We start from the raw sequence: 23,639 nt of genomic DNA, 5'->3' as shown, positions 1-23,639 counted from the left end.
CATTTTCGTCGTACTGTCCTTCTTATTACAAGACTTATTAAAGATGAAACAAACAAAAAAATGCTGATCTGAGTTACCCATGCTTCCTCTCGCAGTCATTACTCGTTACTATTACTGTTACTTTTTAGATTTTTATTCCACAGCTATGTCTGCGGTTGAGCTTCAGTGGGATTACAGTGATGCTGAAACACTTGCAGGAGGTTCAGCTGAAACCATCCCCAAGAGTCAGAGCTTCAAATTAAAGTATTTTCATATGGATATACAAAGGCATTATCTTGCTGTGACATTGTTTCCATGTTCAGTTCATTCACATCTGTCTGGTACTTTGACATCTATGTGATGATGTAAAGATTTACACTGTCTATGTGCTCTGTGATCTTATTTATACAGTCCAGATGGAGTTTAAGTTGTTAAAGGTTTGCATCAAGAAACAAATGTTTTTCCTTTTGGTTTTTCTAGGCCATTTTCTTTTCAGTTAATCAGAATCAGCTTCTGTCGTTTGTGCCAGGAGAGTCACCGTTTGGAAACACAGCAATTCTTAACACAGAATGACATAATTGCAGTTAAAAGGGCACATAATAGCGTGTGTGCTATAAGTTTCAAAGGTAAGAACACGTTCAGAAAAATAAGCAAATACAAATGTACAAAGTTTACATACTGCATTTTTCTAAACGGCACATTGGTGCTCGTGAAAAATAGGACCTTTGAGGAAAAAAGGATCTTTTATCTGGGATGCGTTTCCCAAAAGCATTGATTGTAACCAATGGAGCTACTATCAACTTAAGCTGACGATGCTTTTGGGAAACGCATCCCTGAATGTTTTAGTTCGCAGCATGCTGTGTTTCTATATTTTCATGGCATGACAAACCTATAAAATGTTCTGTTTGAAACAAAATGAGGGTGTGTGTAAATATTGCCGGGATTTTCATTTTGATTGAACTATCCCTTCAAGAGTGTGTTTAATGGATTGACAACCTACTGATAGTAAACTTGATATTCCAGACTAAATTTAACAAAACTAATGACATTGATTAGTCAGTATTGAATTTTTTCAAATCTAATGCTAAGTCTGTTTGCTTTTTGTTATGCATATGCTATATAACATCTTGAGGTCAGCCATTTGCAGATCTTCTGACTAAGCCATGGGTTCCTCTCAAGAAAAACCAAGTTCACTCTGTTATGGAGACATTTATCCTTTTTGTTTTCAACTTGTCAGACCATGAAGAACCTCAGGATACTGAGGATTTTCCACATCAGCATCCAATCCTGTTGGGTGAGCTTGGGAGTTATTGGAGCCATCACCTAATTAACATTTATTGGATCTTTTTCAGGCTGAAATTGGCCCAAAATGAAATTATTTCAATGGAGAGTGCATTAAGGAATAACCAAGGTAACATTGAGTGAATAAATGGCTGCACAATGTATTTTTGCATCTCAGGCGAAACCGTCCTGACACACGTGATGTTTTTCTGCGTTCCTGAGGTCACCTGATAGGGCCGGACTCAATGCGAGCCACTGTGGCCAAATCATATTCAAGGAAAAGTCATTTTGGCCTGATTAAAATAATTTCTTAAACTATTTACAAGGAGATGAAGTTCATGCTCCTCCCGAGGTTGAGCAGAGTGCACTTTTTTGTGATTAGTTGGGAACATTTCTAGAGGTATTTTTACTAATAGGTATATTTTCATTTTAAAATTGACAAGTTACATATTGCCTCACTTATTTGAGTCAAATAAATCTTAAATGTAACTGTTTATACTGCTGCCGTTCTGTTGCTAGAGGTCATATTGAGGCCCTGTGGCCTCGCCAATGGAGTTGCATTAAAGCCTTGAAACAAGCAAGTCATGCTTATGCATCATGATGCAAGACTGCCCAGAAATAAAACCAGTGAACCAAAAGTCCCTTGGATCCCACATACCCTTTAGTCGAGAAGAGAAAGGAAGTTAAAGGCAAAAAATCTTAAATGTCACATTTTTCTCAATGTGTAACTGCACACTCATTCATTTTTTAAAAACATAAAGATGTACAAAACGATCTCTGTTCTAAAACCATCTACGTTACATATTCAGCATTTTAGGGCTAAGCCAGATTACTCTGCTTCAAAGGGTACCTTATTTTAGAATGCACTGCTGTGAACTCAGTCCCATCTAATACAAATATTTTCTAAGTACTTAAGTTTTTCCCAATGTTACCAGAAATAATATTTTGGAATTTCATGAATTTTACAATTTTGCAAATATTATGAAAGCTTTACTTTTGAATGTTGTTTGAATCATCCTAAACTAGTAACATTTAGAAAACATTAGCCCTAAATTAAATTTTCATAATATTTCATAACTTTGAATGAACATTCTATTAACATTACTGTTCATAACTTTGAGAGAATTTTGTCAAAATGTTAGCCTGTTAACGTACGTTGCTGCTAGCTGGGGTGAAATCCAAACAGGGTGAGAGAATTGTAATGATGATTTGAAGTATTTACATTCCATTCTGTACTAAAAAGGACAGATAGTTCAGTCCTATAAAACTGCCCAATATTTGTGTGTGGGCTATACAAGTATGTATTTTTAGGCCATACCCTACTGGAGTATTTAATGATAGCTTAGCAGAATGCTAATGTTAAACTCCATGAAATCGATTGTGAGTCAAGTACAGACCCAAGAGTGCAAGGGAGTTGTTTCAGATTTGTCAGTAAAGAGGTTTAATGACTTGTTTCTGGCAAGCAATTGTTAAGTGGCAAATCATGGTTTGTTGGTGTGTTTTTGTTGCACTTTTCCAAGTGTACATTGGTTCACTGCAAAGGAAATGGATCGAATTTATTGATTTTGAAAGTGTCTTCATAGCTTTTGTCTTGTTATATGTGGTTTTGCAGGGCTGTGATGTAAACCTAGGCTTTTGGCTGTAGGCCTACTGACACAAGGCACAGCTGCTCCAGTATTTAAGTTACCCAGATGCAATGATGAGGAGCTGCTGGCTGTGGAAAGTTCAAAACGCCACAGATATCTTCCTCAGTGACCGGTGGAGCAGTTGTGCAATACTGAAGGGTCCTGTGAATGAGACTTTAATGTGCACAATAGCTAACATCAAAGATGAAGGTTATCATAATTATCGCCTTGATTAAAGTTCTCTTTCTGTTTTTAAAGTCATTTAAGATGTAATTTGTTAAATGAAATTATAGCTTATGTTTTGTCATAATTTGCTTTGCAGTCATCATTCTACAATTCATAATGTACTTTTCCCATATACACAATTACAGTAGTCAACATTTGAAGTGGATAAAAACCTTTCATCAAAATCCTAAAACCAAAACAATACTCGTTCTTGTCTTAGGACAACTTTGATTCACTTTTTTATCCACTTCAAATGTTGACTAATGTATTTATAACACACACACACACACACACACACACACACACACACACAGAGAAATAAAGAAAAAAGGGCAAATAGCACATATTAAACTTATTTTTTTTTAAGTAGAAAGACTGAATTATATTTTCATGTAAAACCTACTTCAATAATCCTGATTTAATTTAATAAATAAATAAGTGTACTTGTAATTTTACAGACATTTCCATCATGCAAAATTCAAAATAAAGGTAAAAAACCTTTAAAAATTAAGTTCCTCCTTATACAGTATATTTTGTCTCGTTTTTGTGATTTTATTTCATGATTCATATGAATCTGTAGTGTTCAACTTCAGTTATAATATTGTTGTCTTTGGTTTTAAATGTAAAGCATTGGAATTTTTGTTTTCTATTCTAAGTTTGTGTTTGACCACTGTTGCAGGGTGGGACAAATCCTGAGATAATAATAGATCCGTTTATGGCTCCTGCACATAATTACAGGGTTTAATGGGTGTTTCACAGTGAATCTATTTCTACAGCCAGTGAAACATGGAGTTGAAAGGAGGACGTAGAAAATCACAACTGTCCAACAACGACTAGTTTGTTTTCTAAAAATGCTTTTGGTAGAATTCCACAGAAGAATTATTATTATTATTTTTTAATAACTTGCATCCTATAAAACGACCAATGCAATGATTAGATTGTTACTTTATGAAGGAAATATCACTGCTTACGAGGCAGCAAAAAAATAGTGCTGACATTTTCAGTAAGCTTGCATTTCAGCCTTGGCTCTGTGTAAATGAAAAGCTATATCGTTTCATATAATTAGTCAGCTGCACACGAGAATCAATACAGTCAGTGTACAGTGTAAGGATGGCTATAAATAGCATGCAGGGAAGACAATACCAATCACTATTCAGTATGCACATATATGCAAGTATCACAACTCTATTGGTCACATTTTTAATGCTAAACATTCTATGCAAGGCTTTAAGGCTTATATTATCTACAAAACATGTTGCTGATGTTTATTAGAACAAACCCTTAGCAGAATGTTTGATTAATACCAGTATGAAAGTATCAAAGACGTGCAGAGGAGATCATGTTTGAATGAAAATGTTTTCACTGAGAACTCTTGTTATCAGATTTCAGAATTACAGAATCTTTGAAGTGTCCAAATCCAATAATGTGGTGGTAGGGGATTCTGCATCTCTACCATGAGAACTTGAAGAGTGATGATGTTAAACACACAGACACATAAACATATATATAAAAAAAACGTTAGAATGATTTGTGAATTGTTTTGTTTATTAAACAAATTCAAGAGAAAATGTAGGCTGCATACTTTTTCATTCAGCAATAACTTTGTTCTCAACAAAATGCAGATGTTTTTGCTATATGATACATTTGATAGACATTTTTTTATAGTTTCATTTGGAATCATCCATTATAGTGAAATAAATAGTGTAAATTTAGATTTCATGTCAACTTGGAAGCTCAGAATCCAACAGTCATTCTGTTCACCAAGGCTGCATTTATTTGATCAAAAATACAGTAAAACAGTGATATTGTAAAATATTGTAAAAAAACAGTGATATTGTAAAATATTGTAAAAAACTGTTTTCTATTTTAATATTTTAAAATTTAATTTATTCCTGCAATGCAAAGCTGAATTTTCAGCATCATTACTCCACTGTCACATGATCCTTCATAAATAATTCTAATAATCTGATGATTTACTGCTCAAGAAACATTACCAGTGTTGATTCTTTGATGAATATTTATTTGATATAGAAATCTTTTATAATATTACAAATGTCTTAACTGTCAGTTTTAATCAGCTCAATGCATCATTGCTAAAGATATGTATATAGTTTATGAACAACAGAGTACTCTGTGCTCAGTCAGAATCTATAGTGGTTACTTGTGCAGGTTTTTGTCTAAACCTTTCATGGTTTTAAAGTGAAATTTGTTGTGGAGTAACTTCACCAGACAGTCTGGTTCACTTGTAAATTACAGCCAAGAACTACTTACTTAGACAGAAAGGGACCAGTCTGTATTGTAATTGTTGTTTTGACTTGCCGCTTAGGGGCGAGTAAAATTTGAAATAGAAGTTAAGGACAATGGCAAAACAAGTAGCAGAAAAAAAATAATGCAGCAGCCCTTGCCAAGTTAAAAAACAGTTGACAGTTGGAAAATTTGTGGATAATTTGTAATCAGAAGTCCATCCAAATATAAAATGTATTAAAAGTTCAGACAAACTAAGGAAACTAAATCTTTTTTTCTATGCTTTGTTCTTTAATTAATTTTATTTGTTTATTCTTACTCCTTACTTCATGCATATATTAAGGTAAGAACTAAGGTAAAAAAATATATATATTCAGTTTTGCTTGAGAATTTCTAAATACCTTAGAAGGTACTTTCTGTCAAAAATGTGATATGATGTTAAAAACCAGGAAAACTTTGTCAAATATAGTAATTAGCTCATCTTCACAAATTTTTAACAACCATGCCAACATTTTGCATACAATCAGTGAACGTGGACGGTATTGTTGGCAAGCCGCCTGAGACTTTCTTTTTCTCTTTTGGCATTTTTGCCTTTATTGTGACAGACAGATCAGACATGCAGGAAGCGAAGTGGGGAGGGGAAAGGTCCTTGGGTCAGGATTCAAACATGGGACGCCTGAAGCGCAATGGCGTTGTATGATGGCACGCTGCCCACAAGGCTATGTCAGTGCAAATGAGTCTACCTATTTTACCAGCCTAATCTCTAAACCCTACCATCACCCACCAAATACACTAATAAGGGAGTACCAAACACTAGGTATATTAAAAATACAAATTTGCTATATTGAAGTGTTCATTTACAGCTTTAAAACAAGCAGAGATTAAGGAAATAGTGGGAAAAAAAGATGAAAAAGAAAGATTGTAGAGTACAACAGTTGATTTTGGTAACAAGTCAAACCCTTAGAGAGGCTATGTAGTCTAATTATAGTGGTTTAATCGAATATCATCCTACAACATCTGCTTAGCTGTTAATCTTTCTATTTCTCCTCCTTGTTTAAGCAGAATGAAGAAAGACACAGAAGCTCTTGAACTCCTCAGAGAAGTGCAGCTCGTCAGAGAAGCTGCTGGAGAAGCCCAGATCTTTGCATGAGGTCTTGATTGTGTGAACCACACTAACAGGGATTGTCTCAAAAAGCAGTTCAGCCAATGGCGTCATCGTGATCTTCTTCTGCTCTGAAATCAGGCTCTGTATCCGGGCTTTATCGAGGGGTTCAGGTGAAGCACTGTAGGAGACCACAACGTTTAGCTTCTCATCTGACGATGACACCTGAAAGCGGCTCTTTCCCGTCAAACCGTGGAAGTCTTTCTTGTTGGTGAACAGGCCGGTGGGGGAGTTAAAGACACGGACTGACCAGCAAACCCAGTCATACTTCTTTTTCAGGTGCTCTACCAGCAAGTCGGCCAGTTGCTGGTTGCTTTTGTCGCTTTGGTCTCTCACTATGCGTTTGGCGTCCAGCTCGGCCTGCGTCGGAAAACTGTTGATGCAGTCTTCAATCACGATGTTCATTTTATCCTGCACCACTTTCATCCTCTCGCTCCAATCTTGAAGCAGCTTCTCCTCATCGTCATCGCCTTTCAATGCTGAGTGTCCCAGTAAGGCGATCAAACCGATGCAGAACAGTTTCTTGAGTGTAGCGCAAAACTCCTCCACCACTCTGCGGCTCTTCTGCTCATAATTCAGTGTGATTTCCAGCACAGATTCTCCTGAGAAGTTATCTCCGGTTACGGCGTTATAAAGAGTGTGAAGGTTTTTATCACCCCCTGTCCTGTTATAGTGCTCCAGGAACGTTTTCTTTCTGACTTCTCTGAATTTAGGTTTGGCATTCAGGACGTCCATGAATTTGCGGAATTGGTTGGTCAGGTTCTCCTCCACGGAGAAGTAGGTTGCATCTATGCCGCTCTTCTTGATCTCCTGGTTTATCTGCTGGACTTCTTCAGAAACGACTTCCAGGCGATCTCGCACTTTCTGGAACTGCTCCTTCATGTACTCTGCCTCTTTGCTTTCCACGTTATCCAACGCCAGCTTCACGATCGGAGCTGCGATGGAAAACACGGGGAACAGATCTCCAGCGATGCTAGCCAACACTTCTGCACCCTGCTCAAAGACTTCCATGACGGTCTCGACGACATCCTTCTTCTGTGAAACAAGTTTCTGCAGCTGCTCAGCCATCTTCAGTTTCAAAAGCAAAAGATGTCTCTGTGTAAAATAAGATCATTATATAAGTACTTGAAACACCATAATTTTATTTTCAGGAAGTTGTTTTTAGTTTAAAGGAATAGGTCACCCAAAAATGAAAAAAAAACAATTTTCTGAAAATGTACTCACCCTCGGGCCATCCAAGATGTAGACGAGTTCATTTCTTCATCGGAACAGATTTGGAGAAATTTAGCATTACATCAATGGATGCTCTGCAGTGAATGGGTGCCATCAGATTGAGAGTTCAAATAGCTGCTAAAAACATCACAATAATCCACACCACTCCAGTCCATCAATTAACATCTAGAAAAGTCCAAAATCCATAATAACGTTTCCTCCATTGAAACAGTCCATCTTCTGTTGTCTCTCACATCAAAATCCACCAAAATATTTGTTTAGAGCTGTTTTAGACTGTATTCACTTGTAAATGATGCCTCACTTTAGATGACTTTAGAGGACACAGCCAGAAGCAACAGTTTAAAGTCAAAACATAGGAATGATAGATTTGTTTCTTTCAAACACGCAGCTTCTTGCTACACAAGATGTTAATTGATGGACTGGAGTGGTGTGGGTTATTTGTGGATTATTGCAATGTTTTTATCAGCTGTTTGGACTCTCATTCTGACGGCACCCATTCACTGCAGAGGATTCAATGGTGAGCATGTGATGTAATGCTACACTTCTCAAAATTTGCTCTGATGAAGAAACAAACTCATTTACATGTTGAAAGGCATGAGTCTAAGTACATTTCCAGATTTTCTTTTTTCTGTGAACTCAGAGGCTCTGATTTACTAAGGCTACTAATTTGCTTGTGCAATCTATAAAATTGCATAGTGCTTCAAGGCCATATTGCAGGTGATTTACTACATAATATCCAAAGCCACACCCATTTTTAAAGGAGGCTTTTACATGTAATAATACCAAATGTTAGCTATGTAATGGATGTTTTAAAAAAAAACTATTTTGCAAAAATAGAAAAAACATTTTATTTTCTAATTTGAAAAACTAAGCCTGCTTTAGTAAGTGAGATCTTTGTCTTCCGAGAGTGGTATATGGAAAGAAACTTACATGTGTAAGTCTTTGTTTCCTCTCAACCTCTGAGTGGTCAATGCGTATCAGAGTGGGCTTGCTGTAAAAAGATAAAAGAAATGAGAAATGTGTTATACAAATCATAAAAGCAGCAACAATATACACCAGGTGTATGTACACATGCTAACAGATGCTCGCTCTCCCCGACAACCACACCTACACATTCATGAAAGAAATGGGCCAGATGCATTCATTCAATTCAAACATCCACTAAAAGAATGGTCAAATAATGTTTGAACACTTAGTCACAGTTTGCAATGCATAAACAAACAGAGGACAGATATTTCAATTGGAAACAGTTCAAATGGATTTCCCCTTTTCCAAATGTTAAATGATGCAACACATAGTAGGCCAATATAAAGCTTTGCTTTTTTGTTAAGAGAAGTTACTAGAAGATCATATGCACTACCAATCCAAAGTTTGGACATACTTGACTGACTTAATGTCTTGTGATAAAAAATGTTAAAAATAAATTTTGAGTAGGTGTCTTAAATGTTTACAAGTTACTATATAATGATACGATTATGACAAAATTCCCCTAAACAACTGAAGATTTTCCATTAACGTTTCTGGCTGTTGCCTACACAGGTGTGGAAATGATTAGAAGTCTAGTTCAACTAGCTGAGCAAGAACCTTTTTTTCCAAAGCACCTCAGTAACCATAGAAACAAGACAAGGAAAACACCATGTCAGCTTCTCTGCAGACATCCATATCATGCCCTTTTTCACTGGGCAGTAGCTACAAAATTGCAGCGTTACACGATGAAATCTCACTAATTTCGCAGTGTTCACCACTCAACCGAAACAGACCTGTGTGCATATTTGAAATGCTGACCATTGTATAAATCTGTTGGCATGGATCACACAAAATGAATGACTAATTTAATACACTAAGTGTATTAGCTTATAGCTCCATTAGCTTATAGCCTCAAATGAATTCATAACACACACACACACACACATATATATATATATATATATATATATATATATATATATATAAAGAATTCAATCTCCTATGGGATACAATCCAACATAGCACAATTTAAATGACAACACATGATATAATGATGTTGTTACAAGTTTAGCTGTAGTTAATGTAGCTGCAAATATTACAAGTAGGCTACATTTGTCTGTTTATGAAGCAAAATTAACTTTATATTGAATACTTTGTATATATTTTTTTATTTCTGTTTTTTGCTGTCACAGTCGAAGTATAATAAATACGTGGGACAGCGTAAAGTCATAGAAACAGTTGGCACTTTTCGCAAAATAAGCAGCTTCAGAGAGACCTGACATCCCTGTCGCGGTTTATTTGGCGATAACACGCGACTGACTACGTCACCCCGTACCTGCACCCCACCGACTTAAAGGTATGTTAATCAGTCCTTTTTTTGTCCCTGGATGCAGTTTAGTTCATAACAAGTCCACATACACTTATGAAATGAAGGGTGAGCGAATCAATGTCCCCTTCAGATAGGATTTACTTCAGATATCAGGTTGGAAAAACTAATACAATGCCTGTTGACATAAGAAACACTTCCTGGTTTAGTCTGCAGCCCACCGAAAAAGCCAAACAAACCCTAAAGAGTTCTTCAGAACGGTAACAAATGCGATTAAACTACAGAGAAGTTCTTTTTTGCGTGAAAAATCTATCCGTTATGGAACTCACTCGTGTTTAAAACGCAGTGATGTCTAAATGTCACAGACGGAACAGACTTTGAAGAGAAACGCCCAAAAACTTTTCATGAGCAAAAACTGAAACTACAGCGCACAGACCAACGGAATCATCATGTTACTGACGTTTAGAGAACAAATACGTTCAGTTATGAACCAAACTCACCTTCCAATCGATCACAAATGGCTTTGAATAAAATAAAGCTAAAGTTCACGCTTATCTTTCTCGCTCAGCGTCTGATCATGCGTTGGTTCTTCTCTAAAGCGCGTGGCACACCCTTCTACACTCAGAAGGAATTTCAATGTTCTTTACCTTTTACAAAATTTACAACTGTAACATTTTCCCCACCAAAATTCGACGAATGGTTTATGTGCCTGGTATGAAAGAAATATTTAAGTATAAAAATTACAAAATGTACGTTTTTCACCAAATTAATATAAAACAACTTTTGTTAAAGATAATTTCATAGGCTAAGTATTGTACTTTACCCCTTAAAATTTACCACAGTAACCACATTTTTCACAAAAATACTGTAGTGCAGTTCTAGAATTGAAGTGTTGTCCTTTAACTAATAATTTTTTTTTTCCTTTAACTATTTACAATATGGCTACCATAAGAAGTTTTGTAAGGGAAAATCATTTAAAATATCTACATTCAGAATCTTTTATGAGTCTCTTATACATTACTTTTAAAATATGAACTTAATATTAACCTTGCAAATGAAAACAAAACTGTGACGGATTGACATACAGTAAGTTTAATAAAGTATAAAAGTTGTCTTGAATAAAGTCCATTTGGATGGCTGTTGATACTTTGAAACATATTTCTTGTTCATAGTTTTTTTATTTGTGATTACATACAATCATAAACCAGAAACGGACATGATTCTTGGGTTACAGAGTATATATAGCTAGTAAACTGAATGCTTATTATAGAATTTTTCCAGTAAAGACTTTTACTACAATCTAAAGTTGAAATGAAATGCTTTTTGATTGTCAACACCACGACTAACAATGAAATCCCATGAACCCGTTGATCGTATATGTTTTCTCCACTAAACCGCTCTTTCAAATGTATTCTAAACTACAAAACATACCATTTTTTAAAATCTGAAATGTACGCATTTATGTTTGATCACACACAAAAATTTATTTATGGTCCTTTTATGCACTGACATGCGAAAATAAAGTGAACCAGCAATAATATACTTTCTCATTGTAGATGCACAGTTACAATTCAGTCATTGTTTGCTTTATAATGTTCAGCTATTTAATACAATCAACATTTCTAAACCAGAAGTATATATGTAGAATGCTGATTGCCAATTCAATTTTTTTGCATGTCTATTCAGAATGAATGCACAGGTATGCCTTTTTGTGGCACCCAAAGTAGAAACATTCTGGCTGGAAGTTGTTTTTCTCTTCTACTTTTTTATAGCAGCTAATGCAATGGACCACTGTGTTCGGAAACATCTTCCACAGCGTCTGAGCCTCAGACTGCATGTTCCCCTTCAACTTTTGCGTCTCTATCTGATCTATAATCTGGCTCTTGTCAATCGGTTTGGGGTCTGCACTGAAAGACACAACGATTCTGATGTCGTTTGGGGTCAGAAGATCAAAAAAGTTGCCACCTCCGCCACTTCCATGGTACTTTTTGCCAGCGAGCCAATTCCAGAAGAACATGCCACTGTGGTTGAAGACCCGAACTGACCAGGAAACCCAGTAATATTTCTTCGCAAGGATATCCAGTATTAATCCAGTGAACTCTGGGTCAACGCTGGCTTGACGCTCCAGAAGTTGACGCTCCACATCCGTCTTGGCTTGCAGAGGGAAATTCTCAATGCAGTCATCCACCGCCGCTTTCATGCGTGTCTCTACATCTTCCATGCGATCCTGCCATTTCTTCATTATGGCCTCGCCCACCGCTCCCTCTTTGAGGGCGGCGTGACCCATGACTGCTATAATTCCCATGACAAATATCTTCTTCAGTCTGGCACAGAACTCCTCCACTGGCTTCCGGCTCCTTTGCTCTGTGGTCACCACCGTGTCCAACATGGCATCTCCAGAGATATTCTCTCCAGTTACAGCATTGTACAAGGAATCAATGTTCAGGTCACTACCAGTGTTTTCATACTGGGTTATAAATTTCTCCTTCTTCTTCTCCTTGAACTTGGGCTTAGCATTGACAAAGTCTTGAAACTTCTCGTACTGACTGATAATCTGCGCCTCATAGTCAAAGTTCTGCTTATTCATGGTCGTCCGCTGCAACTCCAAAGCGATTTGGTCGATTTCATCTCGAATACCTTCAAGTTTCTGGTTGATCTTTTCAAACTGCTCAGCAAGAAACTTGGCCTCTTTGCCTTCTGGGTTTCCGAGGAGTTCGGCCGAGGCCAAAAACACGGCCTCCAGGATGGGGTGGAACTGTCCCACGGTGGCTGCTAAAACCTCGCAACCTTGCCCCATGATTTCCACTCCTTTCTCGATCTTGTCCTTGTTCTCCAAAACCCATTCTTCCACCCGATTCATTGTGGTTCAAAGCAGAGAAGCTGTCTTATCCTTCTTACCCTTGTCTGTAACAGATCAAGGCATATATATGTATCATAAAGTGGAAGCCACAACATAAAAATCAATACTAAAATCAATGCAGACATTTCTAAGGGTCATATTTGTTTGCTCAGGATGGGACCTTAACAGTAACCTGAGATGAATTGGACAGCCAGACCACAGGGGCAGAAATACCAGAGTGTTTGTACATTTATACATGTTTTCCACGGGCTCAAGCCATTTGAAAAAAAAAGAAAAAGAAAAATTTCTGGTCTTGTTCGGGCATGTCCTGTTCCACCTTACACCCCGCCAGCTAAGTCTCGGCAAATTATATAACAATAGAGGCAGATCAGTGAGATCAGGTGCCTACTATAAGAATCAATAAAGCAAACATGCTAAAAGTTTTTGTGCTTCAAAGCACACTTTATTATTAGTATTGTGAGCACACGGAATTGGAGAGCGGTTAACTACCCTTCTTTAGGGAACAATTCAGCATTTAAAACCCAGATGTATAGCAAAGCAGATGTTTTCAGGAGGGGTTTCTGGGAGAATGTATTTGACTGCTTTAGCTGTTAAGCATTTCAGGACATTTCTGGGCACTTCAATTACACAAGGGAGATGATCTCACACTCGTATCTAATTTCCCAAGACTCAATATACAGAAAAAAAGGCACACCCAGATCTGAGAAAATCTGTAACCAATACACTTGTCCTGCGGTGAAACCCTCTTCTACACCATATGACTCAGATTTGTACATACAAAGTAAACACAAATAAAAATACAAGACTAAACCTGACATTTGATGAACATATTTCAAACATCAAACACTAAATTTGGCTCTGTTGCAATAATGTCTCACATAATGCTTTAGTGGATTATGTGAACAATTATGTAAATTCAGTAGCTTTTATTATGAATGATAAGCATGTAGAACTCGTATTTGGAATTTATGACTCAACAATGCATCTTTTAAAAGAGCATTCTGATCTCAATGGAATTAGGAGCAAAACAATACTTACTGAACAATACAATGATCCTGATTGTTTCAAGTCCTCCTTTGTAAGAATAATTAAGATGGCTTTGAAATTAAAACTCCAGGATGTGTCCGATTTAAGAAAGTAAATGACTTCATAAGAAAATGAAATGTAGGAAAATAAGTTCAAAAATAAGAAATTCAGTCTAATGTTTTGTAACAGAAAACACAGTTTTGATGGTTCTACTCGGTGGAAAAAAAGGAAAGGAACCAACCTACTGATTCTAAAAAAGAGGAACTGTTCAAGTTAAGAGCCACATCCCTTATTTCTATCCAAATGCTGCTTAGAGCTTCGTGGCAGTCAGTATATTGACTTTAGCACAACATCCAGTGTTATATTCTTATAACATGGCAGGATGTTGTGCTTAAGTCAATATTGACTGGCATCTACATCACAATGATTCCCACAAAGTGTCTTCTCCAACTCTTCATGACAAAAAGCACAGATAACAGGCCAGCTATTGTATTGTATTGTATTTTATTCAATGCTCTATAAAGTTTTTGAAGTTGTGCCAATAAAATAACAAAAAAAGATGACAAAAGAGAAATAAAAAGATGATAAATGGAAATGGACAAAGACCAAAAAAAAAAAGGATACTCACTGTTAGTCTGGTGAAATGTTCAGAGGTGTTCTCTAGTGTTCCAACAGAGTCCAACTAAAAGAACCAGCCTCCCAGGGTCCACATGTATATATAGACTCTCTCCTGCGGCACTCCCCCTTCAGATTAACTCCATCCCCTGCCAGCATTCCTCTGAGCCCACTAGAAGAGACGAGGGACAGGCACACAGACTGATAACATCCTGTAAACATGCCTTCTTTGAGAAAAATCAGCATGCAGTGGTATAGTGCCAGAAATGCTTAAAAACGTCTTTCCATTTGAAACATCCTGAATGCTCTTCCCTTCTACACGTGTTGTCATGGGTACAGATGCTCACAGTGGCTTCTCTGTGAGACGATATGACAAACCTAAACAAATTACATTTAAAAATTAAATTAAATCGCAACCAGTTATTTTAAATTGTAAGAATATATCACAATATTACTATTTTACTGTATTTTTGATCAAATAAATGCAGCCTTGGTGAGCATAAAAACTTCAAAAAAAACATTAAACATTATATAATTTTATATATAATACATACCCTCTAATGCATAATTAATTAAATAAAAAAGTGGAAATGTTCTTGTTTTTTCTTTAATCAAAACAAGAATATAATTATTCCCATTACACATTTGTCCACAGCAATTTGAATGTTGAATTTATGCTGTGATAAAAATCTTAATAACATATAAAACTGATGTACCAGAATAATGTGTATGTCAAAAGATAAGTACACTCTCAACGGCCCAAAAAATAGTGGACACCATGCATGAAAGGGTTAAATTCATTATTTTTATATTCTAATAAATAAGCTGTAGTCTTCACACTGTTCTTCTTTTAGGAGACTTTGGCGAGCAATTTGGCAATCTGAAATTCGTGTGAAAACAGCCCTTGTGGGCCCGATGCTTCTAGGTCACTTCCGTCACCCTGCTTTACATGCCAAAGAAAGACTCTACTGTTTTCAGCATGGCAAGCGGACAAACCCAGAGCCTTTGTGCTGAAGCAGTCGCTGGGACACTCTGGCATGCGTTAACTCGTCTGTAGAAGAAGAAGAGTTGGGGGCTGTTGTGGATTACAGAGGGTCTAGCTTTAGCATTTCAAATCTTCATGTCACTGTTAGATCTCGCACTATGCAAATCAGTTTTGCTAATAAACAATGACGTACACAGTAATCCAGGGTGTGATCTCTGGTGCACATGCACAAAAAACAGTAAAAAGGGCCCTAGAGTGTGATGTGGTAGATTAAAATCCATGCTTTCCAGATGCATCTTTTAGAAGTGCAATTAAATGACTGATGCACATTTAATTTTCTAACTTTAAGAATTAAACTTCTCTTCCCATATTGTACAGGCTTGAATGATACCTCAAATTGTACTATTACTTTTCACCTAGCATTGACTTAAAAACCACCCAGAATACTATAGCAACACTCCAGAATTAATGAAAATGTAAGCATATTATTTGATATTTTAATGTTTCCTTTGTCTAAAGCATATGAGTCGTCCACACACTATTAGGCAAAGATGATCTGAAATATTAAAGCAATGAATGATTTACTGAAACAGCTTCCATATCTTGTAGTGTTTTAAGGTGTGTCTTCTGAATAGTCCTTCACTGTATTTGACATCCCTGCTCATGCATTATTGTTTCTAATTTAGCATGAGTCATGATGTAAAGTTATAAAGAAAGTGGATTAAGTTTTTGTTTTGGTCTGAACAACAACAACCAACCTGTCAGATTGACAGTTATGCAAGGTGTGCAAGAAAGGGCAGCATAGTTCAGTGCATGAATTTATCATCAGTAATATTTATTATGAGTGTTAAATTAAAGGAAATGGAAAATCTGAGATGTGATTTATGCACAACACAAGTTTATTGCTTACGCTTTAGTGGGTTTGAAAAGTCGGCTGTTTGAGCAATAGTGTTGCTTGCCTCAGCAACTGCCAGAACTACAAGCTTTTTTTGCCACATAATTTTTTTAGATTTTATCCTCCTATTAATTTTTTTTTTGTTGTTGTAAATTTAGTAAAACATTTAGTAAAAAAATTGGTAGTTTGTGCATCTCATGTTCAGAATCTATCATATTTACTATGAGTAGTGAAGTGCTTATGGATATGCAGCCACAAGATGTCACTTTGGTTCAGATTGATTTCTTATTTTCATGAAGCAAAATACAGTATGATATAGTATAAGTGTAGCTTTTTAATGTCCATTGTACAAATCTGTACTAGTATACAGTGAATCAGATTTTTTTCTACAAGTAAACAAGTATTAGCATGTCTATTGGAGAAGTGTACGAGTAAATTGTGGGAATTATTTTATGTGGGAATTAGCTGCAGGCCATGTTGACTAACTGTTAAGTAGAAATTATTCAGACAGGTTTGTCCTCTTAACTGAAACTAAAAGATCATTCAGTTGGGTCTGCCAAGAATCATCAAGACATAATCATGAGGTTTGTCTTGGCTATCAAATTGAAGTGCATTCTGAATGTTTCGTTGGAATACTTTCATTGCATGCTACATTGTAAATTTTCTAATGACTGTTATGTGAAACAAACAAGACTTACTGTGTCTGCGAATGAGGAAATATCCAATTCAAATGAGCTTTTGCATATTATTTTTAGCACTTTAAGTTTTTAGCACTGGTCTCTTCACAGTTGTAATTTGGGGGAAAAAATATAATATAATAAATATAATTTTATTTCTCTTGAGTTTAATTCTTTGTCCATCTTTTCCTTTTCTAACAAGCAGTGTCAGGGAACAGCTGCTTCCGGATCGCAGGACGTGAGCAGAGAGCTTTCAGTGAATTATGGAAAAACGTCATTTGGCTTAAGGCAAAGGATGAGCAGACAGACCTGAATATCTCTGCTTCCTCTGGTCTTGACAAGCTTCAGAGGAAATGACTGTATCTACAGTAAAAAATCTCATAAAATGCCACTTTATTCTACATAAAATCGTTTTTCTTTAAAAGATAGCTGTGCTAATGCATCTTTTAAAATGTTTATTTCAAAACCACTGTACACGATACATAGGACCGTATATATTTTATAAGTGTTACATATTTTTATACACAGTAAACTAATTAAATAAAATTATAATTAATAAATAATAATGATTAATTGTTCTCTATTGTACCTACTTGTGTGTGTGTGTGTATGTGTGTGTATAGTAATAATCATAATATATATATATAATATAAATTATTTATTTATTTTGTATCAGCTGTATTAACAAAGTAGCTGAATAAAGCAGGATGCATTAAACCAGACTAAACAATTTGTTTCGTTCCCATCTTTACCATCCCAGTTGATGGTGAGTTTGTTCAGCAGTGTTTTGGCCGACCTCTGTATTGATTTCAGTCAGGTTTCCTAAAGCATCTTTCTCTCTCTGCCCTTTAAAAACCTCAACCTTATGCAAATGGGAAATGTGATTAGAGCCCAGACAGCGATGAAAAGAGAAGGCCACCGCTTTGCAGCTCTTCATTAATGTGCGGCTGTTTGTCCTGTGAAGGCCATTGGAGTTAATTTATGATCATTTGCCATTCAACCTTAATTTGTCCTCTTGTTCTGGTTGTCCTCGCGCTCAGAAACACAGATGATTCATAGTTGTGAATTTAAAATGTAACGTCTGACCATTTGCACAGGATCGTTATGTGAATCCAGTGTCATTGCCTGAAGGACGTTTATTGTCATCCACATTGTTTGGGTTTTATCTCGCAGTACAGGGTCACTTTGGTGATCATGTGATGCTCCACCCAGAACTCAGAGATAAAATGTATCGGCATGAACGTTAGACTGTCAGCACTGCAACAGACAAAAACTAGAGGAAGGCTGTGTGTTACAGATGACTCTTGTGGTTTTGTCAGGAAAGAAGCTATAAAAAGCAGATTGTTCATTGCCAGTTGGTTAAATATTACTTAATATTTAAGCATTATGACTAAAATTCCCCCACCCTGTTATCCGTTAAAACATTACTTTAGTACACAAAATATTTTTTTCATTGTATAAATATATAAATCGTATAAGTGTATAAATCATTGATCAATAACCTTCAACTAAAAGATAAAGAGCATCTGGAAGACAGTCCAGGATAATCATTTAAAAGATAAAAGTCTTTATTAAACCATTCCCAGTCTAGAGATAAAGTTCACAGGAATCCACACCAGATCTGTCCACTATTCCCATATGACCTTGTTTGTTTAATAATTTCCTGTCAGACAAGTTTTCACTGTGTACTTTAGACAAAAGGGTAGTTGGTTTCAAATTTCACATACAGTATGTTTGTCTGTGGTAGTCTGAAATACAGACATTATAAAAGTGCATCGTAGGAATATTTTGTATGAGACATCTACAGTCTTATGTATTGTGAAATGGGGTACAGTTGTGAAATCCATGAGAAAGCATTTATCTGTCTCATGTTTGCCAAAGCAAGATCAACACACCATTTTAAAGCTTTAACACACCAGCCTTCTTTATGGATGAAGTTTCATTTGTATACGGTGACCAGGAGGTGACATGTTCGGTTCAATTAGTTTTGTCGTGGCCACAACATAACTCGTGGGAACATGATAATATGTTGTGGCCATGAAATATTAATGAATGGGAACGTTATATTATGCTGTGGCCACAAGATAATTTTGTCAGTGTAACGTCATCCTTATGTCGTGGCTTTGAGATGTTATGTTGAGGGAACGACATCCATTTCTCGTTTAATGTGTAAACAATCCTGCGTGACCATAGCAACCCGGGATTATCAAAAATGGATAAAACATTTTTATTAACATTTAACTTAATATTTTTATTTTATTATTATTATTTAATTAACTTACAGCTATATTTTTATATTTATTGTTATATATGCTTATTTCCCCTTTTTAATTTGTGTATCGCTTTACCTAGTTAACATTTTGTATAATTATGCTAGTATTTGCTAGCCAATCATATATTTTGCAAATAAACCCCTGACAATTATGCAATAAAGTTTTGACTTTATGATTGTATTTATGCTCATGTGTGATGAAAAATGAGCGTCTTGTGTTTTCATTTACAAATGAAACTACATGAATGAATAATTCCTCAATGAAACACTATAGTATTTATAATTATGGTCTATTAATTTTCCAAAATAAAATGAAATATATGCTACATTTAAACTGCATAAAAAAATTCCAGTCAACATAATCAAAGCTTTATTGGTATGTTGAGTATTTTCAAAAGTATACTGAATGTTAAGTAAAGAGATCGAAATTAAGGGAAAAAAAATGTATATAAACAAATGTTAAAATATAGGCTAACCAATGATAATAGGCTAATAATAATAATATACAAATATTACAGGAAAAAGACAATCAGTTAATAGATTTACAAGACTGTAGGATGGATAAAAATGTTTTCTTGTAGGCCCATTTTATATTATGCACTTTATGTAACATTTATTCATGATAAACTTCATTTGAATGCGGACTATTGCACGTACTATAGTCCAGTAGCCAAGGACTATGATTAATATAATAATTTAATAATGTAATAATTTCTATATAAAATAATTTATTAATTCAAAATAAAATATGAATGAATCCATATATGATAATCCCGGGTTGTTATGGTTAGGCAGGTTTGTTTTTGCAAAACTTGTAAGGATGTCCTTACCTTGACAAAATGATCTCGTGGCCATGACATAATATCACATTCCCAAATGTATATCTCGTGGATATGATATATTATCACATCCCCACGAGTTATTATGTCAAGGCCACGACAAAACTAAGTGAACCGAACATGTAACCTCCTGGTCACCATAGTACAAACCCATAGGTAACAAAGTATTTTTACTGCATATCCTTTGCAGTGCAGAGAGTTGCTTATAAAGTAAATTTTATTCTGCAGTTTATTATTCCCAACAATTTACTGCTGTTTTCCAGATTGCATTGATGTTCATTTTCTTCTGCTTTCTCAAGCTGTTGACCTACAAATTCAGATTATAGTAAATTTGCAACCCAAAATAAATAACCTTTGTGTTAATCACTTCTCATGACATGATGTTTTTTTTTTTTTTACATTTTTTCCAGTACAGTTTTGATACTGTATTAACCAATATTCATAACATTTGTTTTAATTATTGCATGGTATGCTGTTACAAAGTAAATTAATTTATGCAAAAAAATAACCACTTATTGTGCACATAAGTATATTTGTACACAGCAACATTTTTTTTTTTTTTTTGTATAAATAAATTTACTTTAGAGTGTATATACACTAAGTGCAAATAGCCAGCCTTGTTGTCCAGTGGCTTAGATGGAAAAGTGTGTACTGTAGTCTTTTTTGACGTGATAGACTTTTTCTTTCTTACAAATCTCATATCAAATCGGAAAGGCAAAAAGGAAAGAAAATATGCTATTCTTACTTAATAAACAAAGAAATAGCAGCTGCCTTTACTTTTATGTAACAGCAAATCACGTTCTAACTTTAAAAAAAATCTGAATATTGATATTAAGGTTATTATTCAATAAATAGTAAAATAATTAATGAATATTTTGTATCGCTATCATTGGGTGTTTTTTGTAGAGACCCACTAGATGGCATCAATCTGCAGACCTGGTTTTAAATGACCAGTAATGGATAGTGGAAAAGTGTGAGTATCAGTAAAAACAATTGATCAAGAATGGTTTATATCTTCAGTGCAGTTCATTCAAATAGATTGTTACATTTTTCTCAAACCTTTATATATATATATATATATATATTTTTTTTTTTTTTTTTTTTTTTTTTTTTTTCCTGGCATGAAAGTGGAAGGGAAGCAGTAACTTCCTGTCAAAGTTGAAAGTGTTGTGGGAATGAATCAGGCAGAAGGGAGGGAGGTTTATCGGCAGTCTGATATACTGCAGTGCTGAGGAGACACTCACACTGTTTAGAGTCAACAGAGCGGAGGAGTTGAGCTTATCTCACCACCAGACAGAAAACACTGAGACAGAGAGAGATTCCAGAGTGCTGACTTATCCTCAGAGACAGACAGTGAACGACACACTGTAAAGCATTGAGCTTGAAATTACTGAGCATTTAAATACAGCTTCTTGGGAGAAAGAATGCATGCGATTCCTCAGTTAGCATTACCATTCTGTGAAGAAAACGACATAGTCAGAGGTTTTAGAGGCGCAGTCAGACACATCAGAAGGATAAATCCGGTGCAGAGGCTGAGGGTGAGCTGGTGTGTGTCACAGAACAAATGTTTTAATGCGTTTTATCAGATCAGGCCACTTAAAGCCAGGAGGCCGGTGGATACTCCACTCTGATGAATAGGTAATGTCATTAGCTCAGGCTGCGATTGGCAGATGCAGCCAGAGTGAGGTATCATGGGATTGATCCACCACCCCTGGCAGTACTATGATGTTGGGCTTCATAAAATCACTTATTGGTTTATTAAATATTGATATTGACTTTCCTGGAGTAGGGCCTTTATTTTCAATATGTAACAACAAAGTCAGATCAGTTTGTAGTAAAGTACCGGTTAAAGTATAGATTTAACTTTTAAAAAAACTATATAGCAATATTTTGAAAAGCTTTTTTCTGTGGTTTACTATGTAGTTGTCATTAGTTGGCTGTGTTCTGTGTTGTGATATAAGACATCTATTCATTAGTCCCAATGTGTTTTAGCGCCATCTGCAGCAGAATGTGCATAACAACAAACAATATTTATTTTTATTTAGTGTTAAAAGTACTGTATTTCAACTGTATTGTCACTTTGTCATTCTTTTTTATTTAGTAACAGAAGAGTGTAATTTAAAATAAAAACTTTATCAGGCCACATGGATCAATATAACTCCAACCACGAGTGAAGCCTCCACCGCTAATGAATAGCCTCCAGGAGTTTCCATCCACCTTATTTTTGCAACGTAAGTAAAAATAGCAAAGTAAGCTGTTTTCTTTTTAATATGAAAGACTTCAAATAATGAAGAATAGCCAAGTGCAGTAAACGGTAAAACTATTTGCACTACAAACCACTGTGGTGATGAATTGAATGTTGATGAATTGAAATAACATGATGATAAAATACAGTATCAAGCAGCATAATCGACTGTCTTGAATATGTAAAATAACTGGAAGCAAATGAATCCGGAAGCTTCGCACATTCAAGTTTCAAATCTGCAAAATCATAGGCTAATAGGCCTATGAGTGAAGTAACCATGCCTAGCTCCGAAACTTTAAATAGGCCTACTTTTGTTTTTGTATAGGCTATATTGATTATTTTGCAATAAATTAGGGGTTTCATGATTAAAAATCCCATTACTTGAAATATTAGAAAATATTAAACTTATTTTATTACTAAAATAACTACAAATTAAAACCTAAAGTAATACTAAAAAATTACAATGGCAAAAACACAGCTAAAACTCTGAGGTTAAAAGGACAACAGCAAATATAAAAATAAGTAATTTTTTTTAATTCAATTCAAAATATCAACAAAAATAGAATTCTATATTAATAAAAAAAAAATTGTAAATCAGTAGTTTTACATTGTGTTATTATTTTTGATTCGCGTTATTTTCAGTGCTACTGTATAGTAAAGTTTGTCATGTTTTCATTCATCTCACAACTATTTTTTTTTTTATTGAGCTCTTTTCCCCATTTTTTTATCAAAATTTTTTTTTTACCAATTTTTATCAAAATGTATTTTCTGTATGTTAAAAAATGAATAAGAAAAAATACTTATGGAACAGAAAAAAAAAATTATTATTATTTCTTGCATTTTATTTTTGTCCCAGACACCAAATCATCAGTCTTTATGTAAAGACACTAACATCTGATCTGCTTTGAAAGACATCACTTTTGTAGCAGCAGCATAAAATTGAATCACATTCTAACTTAAGGCCTTCGTGAGTGTTAAATGATGGATGGTTCCCTCTTTCTGCACTTCAGTGATCTTAATGAGTGGATCTGGAGAGCTGATCACAGCACTCTGGAGCTCGTCGTCTGTGTATTAACAGCGAAAGGTTACTCACCCTCTATTTCTGCAGCCCCTGGCCAGAAACTGCTGACTTATGTACAAAAGCAGTAATTTAATTAGATGTGGCATTGAGTGCTATATGTGT

At 35.3% G+C, this 23,639-nt stretch overlaps 1 protein-coding gene across 4 annotated transcripts; it reads right to left on the bottom strand.

Moving 5' to 3' along the window:
- Nucleotides 1-6,174: 6,174 nt before the first annotated feature.
- Nucleotides 6,175-14,702, bottom strand: LOC132158872 (protein rapunzel-like). 4 transcript variants are annotated; one of them, XM_059568485.1, is made up of 3 exons: nucleotides 14,557-14,625; nucleotides 8,680-8,740; nucleotides 6,175-7,611 (listed from the first exon to the last, which is right to left on the bottom strand). In XM_059568485.1, the coding sequence occupies exon 3, from the start codon at nucleotides 7,582-7,584 to the stop codon at nucleotides 6,409-6,411; it is 1,176 nt and encodes a 391-aa protein (XP_059424468.1). In that variant the 5' UTR covers nucleotides 7,585-7,611; nucleotides 8,680-8,740; nucleotides 14,557-14,625; the 3' UTR covers nucleotides 6,175-6,408. The 4 variants fall into 4 exon arrangements, with proteins under 4 accessions (XP_059424468.1, XP_059424467.1, XP_059424466.1 ...); XM_059568484.1 differs by lacking the exon at nucleotides 14,557-14,625 and adding an exon at nucleotides 10,543-10,683; XM_059568483.1 differs by lacking the exons at nucleotides 6,175-7,611; nucleotides 8,680-8,740 and adding exons at nucleotides 11,201-12,946; nucleotides 13,941-14,047 and having other exon boundaries at nucleotides 14,557-14,574.
- Nucleotides 14,703-23,639: the final 8,937 nt, after the last annotated feature.

The sequence above is a fragment of the Carassius carassius genome, chromosome 15 (genome assembly GCF_963082965.1).
Source record: "Carassius carassius chromosome 15, fCarCar2.1, whole genome shotgun sequence".
Taxonomy (NCBI): domain Eukaryota; kingdom Metazoa; phylum Chordata; class Actinopteri; order Cypriniformes; family Cyprinidae; genus Carassius; species Carassius carassius.
This window is presented reverse-complemented; position numbering and strand designations above follow the sequence as displayed.

Bases quoted from the DNA above. Each gene is read 5' to 3' on its own strand.
- LOC132158872 (XM_059568482.1), bottom strand. From the start codon at position 12,902: ATGAATCGGGTGGAAGAATGGGTTTTGGAGAACAAGGACAAGATCGAG.